Raw genomic sequence first — 13948 nt, 5'->3', positions numbered from 1 at the left:
TGGTGTTTTCTTTCCAGTCTGACACAGAGCTCTCTGCTGCCACCTCTGTCCATGTCAGGAACTGTCCAGAGCAGGAGAGGTTTTCTATGGGGATTTGCTGCTGCTCTGGCCAGTTCCTGACATGGACAGAGGTGGCAGCAGAGAGCACTGTGTCAGACTGGAAAAAAATACCCCACTTCCTGCAGGACATACAGCAGCTGGAAGACAGGAGATTTTTTTTTAAATAGATGTAACTTTCTGATACCAGATGATTTAAAAAAAAAATTGTGTCCACCACAGTACTCTTTTAATGCTAGTGAAATAAGCAACTATTATATAGATGGAACACACACATATATTAGTAGTGGGTCGCCCTACAGTTTTAGAATCCACATACAAAGTCACCTAAGAGAAATACTCAGCATTCAGTACAAAGGTTAAACTTTCATAAAACATCTAAACTTTAAAGAGAAAAAATTTTTAAATCTTTTTCGGCAATGAATAGGTTAATTCAGCCGGTTAACAATTTGGATTGAGATTTCCCTACTTCTGTGGATAGGCAGATGGGGTGCTGCGGCTCCTGACGCTCGCCTTCTCCAGTATTATCTGTATGCATTCCATTTGAATCCAATTTCCTTTTATTACCTCTGCCCAGGTCAGGGATGAATGGCTGTCAGATTCGCAGTGGAATAAAAAGAAAGGAAAAAAAAAAAAAAAAAAAAAAAAAAAAAAAAAAAAAAAAAAAAAAACACACACACACACACACTCTCTCTCTCTTCCTGAGGCAGCGAGTTTCAATTCAAACAGACACATGGCTAATCTGCATATGTGAAGGTCACGGCAATCCAGTGGAAGAGGTTAAGACTGGAAGAGCTCCGTACAAAAGAAGAAAATAGGAAAAAGCCAGGAAGAAGAAAGCGAAAGCGACAGTTTTTGGCACGCAGGGAAAATTTACGCACACGGATTTTAGCGTCGTGTTCACATACATATTCACCGTTATACGTTTATAGACAAACGCCAAGAGCTCTAGCATATGAAAAAAAAAAAAAAAAGGAATTTGTCCGACTATCCATAGACCAGGGATAGGGAACCTTGGCTCTCCAGCTGTTGCAAAACTACAACTCCCATCATGCCTGGACAGCCAAAGCTATAGCTTTGGCTGTCCAGGCATGATGGGAGTTGTAGTTTTGCAACAGCTGGAGAGCGAAAGGTTCCCTACCCCTGATATAGACTTTACCCATTCATTGGTAATAAGGGGGAAAGATGATAATTTGGGGACAATCCACACATTCAATGTGGTTATAATTCCTAATGTGGCCAGGCTCCATGTAGACAATGCAGTGCTCTCTGCTGGCAAAATGGAATAATAAAGTAATATGTATAGGATTTCATGTATGAAAATCAGCGCCCAAAATTACCAATGAGAATCCAGCACTACAAAAACACGGCCGCTTTCTCCCGGAGACAGCACCGCTCTTGTCTACAGTTTGGGTGCAGGTTTTGGAATTAAGTTCCATTGAAGTGAATAGAGGTTAATTGCAAACCACACCTGAACTGAGGACAAGAGTGGTGCTGTCTCTGGGAGAAAGTGGGCATGTTTTTGTAGCGTTGGATAACCCCTTTAATATTTGTCTGCAGTGCAGTTTCATCACTAGACATCAGCCCAATCCCACCAGGTCAATTGTCACAGCTGGTAAAATTTTTATTTCTTTCAAATGAACTGATTGAAATGTATATATAATAATGTAATTTATATATGTAATTTACTTCTATTAAAATATCTCCAGTCTTTCAGTACTTATCAGCTGCTGTATGCCCTGCAGAAAGTGGCGTATTCTTTCCAGTCTGACACAGTGCTCTCTGCTGCCACCTCTGTCCATGCCAGGAACTGTCCAGAGCAGCAGCAAATCCCCATAGAAAACCTCTCCTGCTCTGGACAGTTCTTGACATGAACAGAGGTGGCAGCAGAGAGCACTGTACTACAATTGTTTACTCCATCTGAAAGCAGCAAATGAAGGAACAATGTGGAATTACAACGAACGATTAACGATGATTTGGGGGTCAGCACCGAATAAACGATGAACAATTTCTCAATGGTCGTTTGATCGTTGCTTGCATTTACGCAAAACTATTATCCTTTAAATTTCAACGATATAACGATAATTTGCGTGATAATCGTCTCTTGTAATAGGGCCCTAAGCCACTAGTAGCTTAATCTCAGCCTATTAAACCAAACGGGTAAAAGTGACATTTAAAGGGAATCTGTCAACTGCAATTTACTTTCCAAACTGCTGACACCATCAGATCAGGGAGACACATGGTACCTCTCATATATCTGTCTGTGCTTCCAATGTTTTTATGCTCCAGTGCGAAGTGTCAATGAGGTGATCCCAAGGCCCTGAATGCTGACCGCTATAAATCCTTTTTAAATCTCTGCCCGGTTGTCAGTCAACTGGAAGCTTAGTCTCAAGCAGGCGCAGGAAAGTCTCCTTGTCCAGGAGTATAAATGCATGTCTCTACATTCTGGAAGCACAGACAGATATATGACAGGTACCGAGGGGGAGATTTATCAAACATGGTGTAAAGTGAAACTGGCTCAGTCGCCCCTAGCAACCAATCAGATTCCACCTTTCATTTTCCAAAGAGTCTGTGAGGAATGTAAGGTGGAATCTGATTGGTTGCTAGGGGCAACTGAGACAGTCTCACTTTACACCACGTTTGATAAATCTCCCCCATGTGTCTCCTTCACCTAACAACTATCTAACAGTGTCAGCCGTTAGGAACCTGAATTGCAGCTGACAGATTCACTTTGAGTAAAAAGGGACAAACAGGGATGAGCGAATTGTTAGCTCGGCAATCTGCTTATCAGCCAGCTGCCTTTGAAGTCTGTGCCGCTCCACTCCAGGTGCCTGGAAAAGCTGGATCTACTCCTGGGAAACCTCTCCCAGGACTGGATCCAGCTTTTTTAGACACCCGGGGCGGAGCGGCACAGCCTTCAAAGGCAGCTGGCAGTCGCTTTGTTTGTACTGTAAATTTGCTCATCCCTAGTAGGGAGCAACCTTTCAAAAGAAGGATACTTGGGAGGTATCTACAATATACCCTGTGCTGTATAGATCCATAACACTCCTCTCATAGCCTGCTAGGGGCCAATACTCTAAAAAATATATATGATTTTAAATAGAGGCAGGGAGGGGTATTTCAAAGCCATATTCCATGACAAGGGGGGAGATTTATCAAACATGGTGTAAAGTGATACAGGCCCAGTTGCCCCTAGCAACCAATCAGATTCCACATTTCATTTTCCAAAGAGTCTGCGAGGGATGAAAGGTGGAATCTTATTGGTTGCTAGGGGCGACTGAGCCAGTTTCACTTTACACCATGTTTGATAAATCTCCCACAAGGTGTATTATGGGGGAATGTGTACAGATGAGCCATCATACACAAGGACACAAAACCGTCTGAGGGTAACACTACTGACCACATTGTCACTCTGAACGCTGGAGTCCATGCATGTGGCAACCGCTGGCTACAATGATCTGCAGGTCACAGACGGCCCAGAAAATACAAACTAGAATCTTTGGATAGGCACAAATATTTACAAACAATTAGGTTAACAATCACTTTCCTCGCAGCTACAACCAATATTGATTTACTAGCAACATAACACTGTATTTACTCTACATAGAAGACAACACACCGCCATATAACGCTATGTGAAATTAGCCTAAAGCATACTCTAAAATAGAAAGAAAAAACAAAAATAACAAAAACCTACAGCACAATGCACACCGGAAGGAGAGAAAAAAAAAAGTCACACAACAGCAGATGAAGGCAGATACAAAGGAAGTCTGATTCATGTAGAGAGAGAAGGACATAAATATAGAAAGAGGGAAGGGGGAGTAAAAACTAAATAAAACAAATAATATAAAAACAACAACAACCACAAATGCTCATCCAGAAATATAGGCAGAATGGGGAAAAAAAAAAAAAAAACAACAACATAAAGGCCTTAAAAAGAAAAACACAAACACGGCCATAAAGCATGGATGCTACACAGGTCAGAGACAGGGAGCTTTCTGCAGACTAGCAATGTACATATAAAGGCAAAAAAAGAAAAAGCCCAACAACCACAGGCATTTTCATTGTATTGTGAGTCATAGAAGCAGACAAACATATGAACTTGATACATTGTACGCAGCGTCACCGTCAATAACGCTTGGAGAATGAACGTGCCGGATTACGCTAATGGATAAAACAAATGGGACCTATTCAAAACATCTCATTCACACAAGGCAGTTCTGTGGATCTCAAACTCCATCTGGTTTTATACACGTTAAAGTCTATGGCACAAAATAAGAAATAATGACTATACCTATAAAGTACTGGATTGGCATATATATATATATATATATATATATATATATATATATATATATATATATATATATATATAAAAACTAGTATACTGTTGGTATGGTGATTTTGTGATTTTTCAGGCTCTCTCCGATAGGTTTCTATATATTACATGTACGAAACGCATTTGAGTTTTTAATCATTTGAAAATACTAGAAAAAAAAAAAAAAAAACACCATGTGGAGGAACCCTAAAGTGAAGCTCTGCTTCTCTGGACAGGACTTAGGCGTTATAAAAATCTTTAGCATACTATGGCCGTCACAGATTTCATGCAGAAATTATGTGAATTTCATCCATTCTAATGGCTCGGCACCGGAATTTGCATGTAAATGTGCATATTAATAGTATGGAAAATGCTCGGAGACACCCTCAAGACGTGACCATGGCCCTTAACCATGGAGGAGCCAAACTGGAACACAGACCGGCAGTCATGTGACTGGATGCAATAAACACTGCCTTAGCATATAAACATATACTGAAGAAGAAGAAGGCGGCTAGTCACACAGTGGATTTGCTGATATATATATTTTTTTATCCTGATATATGGGTGGAAAATGCAAATACAGTAACAGCAGAGGGGATGGATGTTTTTGTTTTCTTACTGGAATGGTGAAGTCTGGTGAATTCAAGGTCCAAAGGATTGGTGAACTAATTACCAATAAAAAATTAAATAAACAAACATGGGAAAACCTAAACATATGTGGAGAAATAAAAGAGACTGTTTTTTTTGTTTGTTTGTTTGTTTTTCTTTACAGCCCAAACTGGGATAAGATCTAAAACCCCTTCTCTTCAGACTCCAGTTCAGGCTTAAAAAAAACCCATAAAAATAAGACGTGTGAATAAGGCCTTAAAGACTCTTCACTCCGATGTTGTTATATAAGACAAAACTGGTGCACTGCTGCAGTGACCTAGTGATGGGAGAACTGCAAATCTGGTAGGCCTGTGCTGCGTATGTTATATGGTAGAACGAAAAAACATGTACCGAACCTTTACCAAAAACACCAAGATTATATGGCATAGAGGCGGTGATGGAAATCCCAGCCCTCTACTGCACTGGTATAGCCATTCTTAATATATACAAGGACGACAGCAATGGATCCTTAGTGTATACTGTACCATTTATCACTACAAATAGGCAGCATAATGTATGTGTAAGTGTGTATGTCTTCACACCAAAGACACCAAAACAGGCAGTGCATGAAATACAGGAAGCTGGGGGGTTAGTAAATGATCCATCCAGTCTATGACTATATAGAGAAATATTCAACAATAACTTATTATTATTATATTAGGTGACTAACAGCCTGTATACACTGTCACTGTGGGGACTAATATATATATATATATATATATATATATATATATATATATATATATATATATATATTATATTCATATTATATATATACACACATATATACATACACACACACACCATATACCTATGATTATTGATTAGAATACACACCAATGTTCAATGAAAGCAAGCAGCTGGCCCTGGAACACTGTACACTATAGCAATGATCCATGGCAGGCGGCAAAATATACCCACCCAATGCAACCCATGCATTTATGTAGGGATCACATGCATTGCTATATATGATCCCTACATAGATGTATGGGTTGCATTGGGTGGATGTATTTTGCCGCCTGCCATGGATCATTGATATATATATCTATATATATATACACATATATATATCAATGATCCATGGCAGGCGGCAAAATACATCCACCCAATGCAACCCATACATCTATGTAGGGATCATATATATATATATATATATATATATATATATCCCAAATGTACACATGAAACCACAAAGTTAGCTATCGGTTGTAAATTTAAATGGCACTTAAAGGGTTAATTCCCCCTGTCCCCCTAAACATTTCTCCCGGTTAAACATTCTCTCCCGAACAGAGTAAATTATTCTGATAGAATGCAGATTATGATGAGAATACTAGGCCTCCCCCCCCCAAACCCCACCCTAGACCGAATCCCATATAAATCTGTATTTTATTCTGTAGAAATATAAATCCTATAACTATAAGCAGCGGCAGCAGCAGCTACATTGCAGAAAAATACAATGAGGTTAGGTAATAGACTCCCATGGGTGTCACTGTATATAGACGCATACACCGAGGAGATCTCTCTGGCTTCCATGTAAACACATATATGTACACCTATATTATCATAGCTGTGCCTGTGCGATATCCGTAGGGTTACGCGGTGCCCGTGTAGGCAGACGTTGCCGCCCTGCTATTATTATTTGTGGCAGAGAATATTTGTGACTGTACTGTTCAGCAATTCTATTTACATCAGCGCAGCTAAATGCCCAATGGTGAGAGGGGAGCCAATCAGATGGCAGATTAGATGTCAACTCAGAGGCAGCTGTCTGGAGACTATTACAGCCAGTTTACCTCCACAATTCAAATTCCAAACCTTGCAAAGGAGATCAAGTCACTCTTTAGACTCCAGCTGCCTGTAAGCGGCATAGCAGCCATCCTAGCACACAAACACCCACAAATCTACAAAATCCTTTAAAAAAAGCATAAAAATATACCACTGCACAAAAGGTTAACCAACCTATATACTCTATTATACAAACAATATTCTTATACACAGCGAGAAAGCGAGCCAGGCCCAAGCCTATGCAGCATGAGGCACAGCCATCTCTATGCCTCCAACAAGGAATCCATTTTAAAGGGAATACCAACTTACTCTCTAGAACAGCAAAGAGATACATTGTTTCCTTTTTTATACACTATTTACTGATCCCAGAAGAGGCTGCAGCCGCCTATACACAAGACCAAGGATATATTGTTACTATGTATCCAGCACACTGCATTGTAGACTGAAAACAACACAAAATGATACACAATAAAACAATAGGCAGCCCAGATAGAGAGGATGTATAGGTCTGGACCCCCTTCTACTCCTAGGTAGGGGTTAATGTAGAGAATGTCTTCTCCTAGAACAAGGACAAGGCTGCACAAACCTCCCCCAGTAATGGCTGCAGCCCTTTATAAGGAAATCAAGTGGATGGGACATGCAGCTCCACAGCTCTGCCCTTCTACCATTAACTAGTCACTGATTTGCCACCCATACTAGCATTTCAGGTTACCTGGGATCTGCTGAGGTTTTGTCCAGTGCTGCCAGGGCTTAAAGCTGGGTGATTTCTTTGTTGTGCTCCCCAGGCTGTGTTTGCAGCTCCATACTGGGACCCCATGTCTTTGCCCATCCCCATGCTCCCTGGCTGTGGCTGACTCCCCTGGGTGCTTGCAGTCTGTTGTTGGGGGGCAGTGGGGTTGCTGTAGTCAGTGTAGCCTCCTCCATAACTTCTTATCATGGGGCTTGGGGAGGTCAGGAGCTGGTTTAGGGTAGGGGTGGCCCCTGAAGGGTGCTGGTTCTGTCCCTGATAGCGATGGAAGCTCCCTGCACTGGAAGCACTGGGTGTTTTGCCATGGTTGGCCCCCCTCTCCCCTATCCTCATGCTGCTGTTATTTGGGGTGCTCTGTCTTGGGGAGCTCAGGACCCCATATGCAGAGGCTGAGCTGCCATAGCCCCCTGCCCCTCCTCCTGCAGTGGCCCTGCTGTATCCCTGGTAGTGGTCATACTGGCTGCTGCCATAGCCTTCATGGGAGTTCTGGATGGGCTCCATGTTGCTGCTGGGGGCCGCAGATCCAGAGTGCATCATGCCCATACCCGGGCTTTGTTGTCTGCCATGTTGATCAAAGCAAGGCCCTGCTCTGTTTGCTGATGCACTGCCATAATAATTATTAAACTCAGCCGAGGAGGAAGAAGAAGAGGAGGATGAAGAAGATGATGATGATGAAGAGGAAGATGATCCAGCGCTGCCAATGTTGTTATTATTATTGCTGCTTCCTTGTTGCTGCCCCCCTGGCAGCAGGGCATGCTCGTACCGGCTGCCCATGGACTCCCCAGCCAGCAGCTTGCCCTGCAGCTCGTCCTCTGCTGTCCTCCTGGGCTGGGGGTCGTCCTGCTCCTTCCCTGCTGGAGCAGTGTTATTGCAGCCCTCCTGTCCCCCAGCAGACTGCTGATTCTCCATGTCTGATGCCTCACTGCTGCTGCCTCCTCCAGGGCTGCTGCCTTTATTCGGTGCTGCTGGGCTGGGGTGGTGAGAGGGAGGCTGAGGCTGGTTGGGGTGGTGAGAGGGAGGCTGAGACTGCTGGCTGGGGTGGTGGGGAGGCTGAGGTTGGCTGGGGTGGTGGGGAGGCTGCTGCTGCTGGCTGGGGTGGTGGGGAGGCTGAGGCTGGTTGGGGTGGTGGGGAGGCTGAGGAGGCTGCTGGCTGGGGTGGTGGGGAGGCTGCTGGCTGGGGTGGTGGGGAGGCTGAGGAGGCTGCTGGCTGGGGTGGTGGGGAGGCTGAGGAGGCTGCTGGCTGGGGTGGTGGGGAGGCTGCTGCTGCTGGCTGGGGTGGTGGGGAGGCTGCTGGCTGGGGTGGTGGGGAGGCTGCTGCTGCTGGCTGGGGTGGTGGGGAGGCTGCTGCTGCAGATGCTGGGGTGCATGGTGATGGGCATGGTGATGCAGGGGGTTAGCAATGGGTGCATGATAATCCCCACCACTACTGCTCTTCAACTTATGATTGGGGACCCCAGCAGCCATCTCCATAGGCTGATAGTGAGGGGAGGCTGCCAGGCTCCTGCCATCCTTCAGTCCTGCATCTGAGCTGCTGCTGCTGTTATTATTGTTGGTATTATTACTAGATGAGGATAGTGAAGTGGCATTGGCCATGTTCACATCATGGTGGTGGTGATGGTGGTGGAGAAGGTGGTGGTGGTGCAGGAGGTTGTGGTGGTGGAGGTGATCCACGTTGTTGGGAGCCCCATCTCCCAGTCCAGGTATAGATCCTGAGCCGGCCCCCCCTGGGTTTAGGTCCTGGCTGAGCCCGGGCACAGTCTGGCTTTTCCCCTTGTTGTTGGCATTGGTGGTCGGAGCAGCAGCTGAAACCACTTGCGCTGCCATGATCATTGCAACATCTCAGTCACTAGACAGCGGCTCCACAATACGCAGGAGGAGGAAGAAATCACAGCACGAGAAACAAACCGGAGAAGGTCCCAAACAATCAGTGCCCGATCCCGCAGCAGGGCATGCTCCCCCGGTGCCCGATCCTTCGCTGGCCTCCGATCCTCACCACTTCATGATGAAACTTTCCGCAGCCAGAACCCGGATATAGCTGGATACACGGCTGGCTGCAGCTATGTGGCCCAGCATGGCTTGTGAGCAGCTCTAGCAACCATTATCCACTTCTTTCTGATTACAGGACACATGGAAAACCCGGAGTGGATCTGGCTTCTCTCCAGCTGCCGGAGCCGGGCTGATCAGTCTCTCCAGTACAAGCAGTGGCCAATAGCCAGCAGTGCCCTGTGCCTGTCACACACTGCCAGCTTCCCCTTGTCCCAACTCCACACAGGCAATGGGGCAGCTGCTGGGGACATGTGATTAGGGTGAAGCTCAGCTCCCTGTCTGCTCTGCTCTCTCCTCCACCCCCCTCCCTTCCAGAGGAAACAACAGGAGGAGGAGTGGTTGCAGTCTGCAAGAGGAGAAGGCTTGTGGGAGGGAAAGCTGGGCCATCACTTAACCCCCTGTGTGCCAGACTGTACTGAGACTCTCCACTGCATCAGTCAGAAGCACCAGCAGCAATGCTGTCCTTGATGCAGAACTGAAACTAGTTTGCTCTCTGTCTGCAAGTGCATGGGAACTGTGCAATGCCGGAGACTGTCATGGTGCCGCAAAACTGCAGTTGTGATTTCTGTTTAAGGCTATGTTCACACGCCGTTAGTTGTGCTGCCGTCTTTTCTGGATCATGATCCTTGTTTGCGGCCGTCATTACCAAAACACGGCCGAGTTAAGACAGTGTGTGTGAACAAAGCCTATGACAATAAATAATTTAAATTTTTTTTTTTTAAAGGGAACCAATCAGCAATAAAAATGGGTATTCAGCTCATCAGACGTGCTGCTACATCACCCAGCACACATGCAATAAAGATATATATATAAACAGCGTCTCTTCCTGATATAACCTGCAAACTTACTTTGCTGTATATAAATGCGGCCAGGTAGTCACAGTCACTGGGCATGACAGCGTTGTAGTCACTTCCCTGTAAGCGTGATTGACAGCAATGTCACCAAGAGGCGGGCCTTCCATCTGACGTCTACATTATGGCGGACATGCGCAGTGTGGCGACATCCTATTCCGCGTTTACATACAGCGCGGGTATATTTCAAAATAAGTTTGCAGGTTATACCAGGCAGAGATGCTGGCTACATGTATATGTCTGGGGAGTGTGCTGGGTGATGTAGCCGCATGGTTGCTCAGCTGTATACCCATTTATTGCTGATTGATTCCCTTTAAATTAAGAATAGAACCTGTGACTCTCTGGCTGTTGCAACACTACAACTCCCATCAGGTTGCTGAAGCGCTCCTCTATCGCTTCCAGCGCTGCTCTCCTCCCAGGATGCCGGAAAAAGTTGTCAGTTTCCCAGGATTGGATCCAGCTTTTCCCTGGCACCCGGAGTGGAGCGGCAGGGAGAGGAATAGCACGGGAATCCCGGCGGCTTGGTGAGCGCAGCGCTAATCTCTAGTGGTAAGGACCATATTACACAGAGTGATATCTGCCAAATGAGATTATCGCTCAGTGTATAATGACAACGATCACACCGGTTTGAGCTCCCCTTGTCTTCCTGGTTTCTGCCTGCTCCCCAAAGCCGCTGTGAGAACTGCAGAGCCGGTCTCTGAAGTGACAGAATGCTCAGCCAATCGCTGGCCAAGGCAGGATCAGCGATTCCAGCGATTGGCTGAGCCTTCTGTCACTTCAGTGTCCAGCTCTCCAGTTCTACAGCTCTCGCAGCGGCTGTAGGCAGCGGGTAGAAACCAGGAAGACACCGGGGAGTGTGGAGGGGTGTGTATAAACTTTGTTTTACACTTAAAGGAGAAAATTTTTGTTTAAGTATGGTATTGCCCCCCAAAAGTTATACAAATCCCCAATATACACATATTACGGGAAATGCTTATAAAGTGTTTTTTGTCCCTGCACTTACTACTGCATCAAGGCTTCAGTTCCTGGATAACATGGTGATGTCACTTCCTGGATAACATGGTGATGTCACTTCCTGGATAACATGGTGATGTCACTTCCTGGATAACATGGTGATGTCACTTCCTGGGTAACATGGTGATGTCACTTCCTGGGTAACATGGTGAAGTCACTTCCTGGATAACATGGTGATGTCACGACCTGACTCCCAGAGCTGTGCGGGCTGTGGCTGCTGGAGAGGATGATGGCAGGGGGATGCTCAGTTTCCCTCCAGTGCCCTGTGTCCCTCAGTGTCCCCCTGCCATCATCCTCTCCAGCAGCCACAGCCCGCACAGTTCTGGGAGTTGGGTCATGACCACCATGTTATCCAGGAAGTGACATCACCATGTTATCCAGGAAGTGACATCACTATTTTATCCAGGAAGTGACATCACCATGTTATCCAGGAAGTGAAGCCTTGATGCAGTAGTAAGTGCAGGGAAATAAGTGTATATTGGTGATTTGTATAACTTTTGGGGGGCAATACAATATTTAAAATAAAATTTTTTGCCAGACTTCACGTCTACAGGTATGTGGTATCCCCCCAACCCCTTCTCCACTTCTGAGACTAAATTGTCTTGGGGATGAAAGCCCACTCACTCAATCAGTGGTCGTGGCGCTGTCCTGTCATGGCCATTGATTGGCCGAGAGGTCTGTTATCCCTGAGAAGAGTCAGTCTAAGTGGAGCAGGGCTAGGGGGATACACAGACCTGTAGGAGGACATTGGGGGAGTGCTGAGGGGTAAGTATACCTCTTAATTGTTTTTTACATACTTGCACCCATATAGCGATTGCAGTATCCTATCCTTTTCCATATCTGGATAATGCGTTTAAAAGAGGGGAAAACTGCAGGGACAATGTAGTAGCTGCTAGGAGAGTGAGGCTAAAGGGAAACCTCTGTCAAATAAAGTTTTTTTTTTTTTTTACTCATTTATGAAAAGCAATACTTTTTTTGAATTTTTGCAGTATTGTGTATTATTTCAGCAATTCTGTACACCATTTTTTTTTATTTCTGCAAGCAGCCAACTGTCAGGCTTCAATATTCTGAACAGCAGGAAAAACTATTGTCACTTTACTGCTGCTGTGATGCTGTCACATTGTAATAATGGGCAGGGATTAGAATGACAGTGTCACACCAAATAATTACTGACCTCAGTGAGACCAGCTTAAGAAGACACTGTTGGCTGCTGTTTAATGCACTTAATACATTGAAAACCTAGGTGCACTGCCCCCTGGGAAATACAAATATGAGTGCAGAGCCTCAATAAAAGGGGGAGTTCAGAAAAATAATTCTTTCAAATCTACTGGTACCAGAAAGTGCCAGAAAGAGATATTTAATCTACTTTCATTACAAAATGTCAAGTGTTCCAGTACTTATCAGCTGCTGTATGTCCTGCATGAACTGGTGTATTCCTTCTAGTCTGGAGAGCAGGAGAGGTTTTCTATGGGGATTTGCTGCTGCTCTGGACAGTTCCTGACATGGACAGAGGTGGCAGCAGAGAGCACTGTGTCAGACTGGAAAGAGTCAACAACTAATTGTCTCATAATTTATTTCTTTTTTAAAATATAAAAAATATATATTTGATGGTAGTGCCACTTTATGGTGGGCAGTGTGGTCAGAAGCTTGGAGTCTTTTAACTCTGCAGGTAAGCTGAGGAGCATGCTCATATCTAGACTGGCCAGGTGATAAACCCAGTTGATCTGTGGATGTGCAAGGAGCTATGTACAGCACAGGGCTACTTGGCCGGTATTACAGACCCCTTGTAGCTGAAGAAGGGGACATAGAGATTGGACTGTGTTCATACAGTACATTGGAGAACTGCATTTCTGTGCAGTACCACAACAGTGCTGCAATAAATACAGCCTAAAAGCTCCTTTTATTAAAGAGGTACTACGCGAAAATCATTTTCTTTCTAATCAACTTGTTTCAGAAAGTTATAAAGATTTGTAATTTAATATCTCCAGTCTCCCAGTACTTATCAGTTGCTGTATGTTCTGCAGGCATGAAGTGGTGTTTTCTTTTCCATCTGACACAGTGCTCTCTGCTGCCACCTCTGTCCATGTCAGGAACTGTCCAGAGAAGTAGCAAATCTGTAAACCTGTACTGCTCTGGACAGTTCCTGACATGGACAGAGATGTCAGCAGAGAGCACTGTGTCAGACTGAAAAGAATACACCACTTCCTACAGTACAAACAGCAGCTGATAAGTACAGGAAGACTTGAGATTTTTTAAACAGAAGTAAATTAGAAATCGATATACCTTTCTGAAACCAGTTGATTTCAAAGATAAAGTTTTTCGCTGGAGTACCTCTCTAAGCACCAATCAGATTGTTTGTATCCGACAGTAGTCAAATGAGCCTAAATACATGAATTTAAGCAGAAATAAATGCCATAATACAACAAATGTAATGGTAAGGACCAGCTAAATCAATATTGCCGGTTGCACATCAGAATCCTGCAG

General features: G+C 44.7%; 1 protein-coding gene across 2 annotated transcripts in view; it reads right to left on the bottom strand.

Moving 5' to 3' along the window:
- The window catches only part of ARID1B (AT-rich interaction domain 1B), a 316413-nt gene extending 306513 nt beyond the window's left edge, over positions 1–9900 (bottom strand). For both annotated transcript variants that reach the window (XM_069955438.1, XM_069955439.1), the window contains exon 1: positions 7518–9900. In XM_069955438.1, the coding sequence (XP_069811539.1) occupies positions 7518–9383 (1866 nt within the window). In that variant the 5' untranslated portion in view covers positions 9384–9900. The remainder of the gene's footprint in view (positions 1–7517) is intronic.
- Positions 9901–13948: the final 4048 nt, after the last annotated feature.

The sequence above is a fragment of the Dendropsophus ebraccatus genome, chromosome 15 (assembly GCF_027789765.1).
Source record: "Dendropsophus ebraccatus isolate aDenEbr1 chromosome 15, aDenEbr1.pat, whole genome shotgun sequence".
Classification (NCBI taxonomy): Eukaryota; Metazoa; Chordata; class Amphibia; order Anura; family Hylidae; genus Dendropsophus; species Dendropsophus ebraccatus.
The sequence above is the reverse complement of the archived record's forward strand: the minus strand, read 5'-3'. Positions and strand labels throughout refer to the sequence as shown.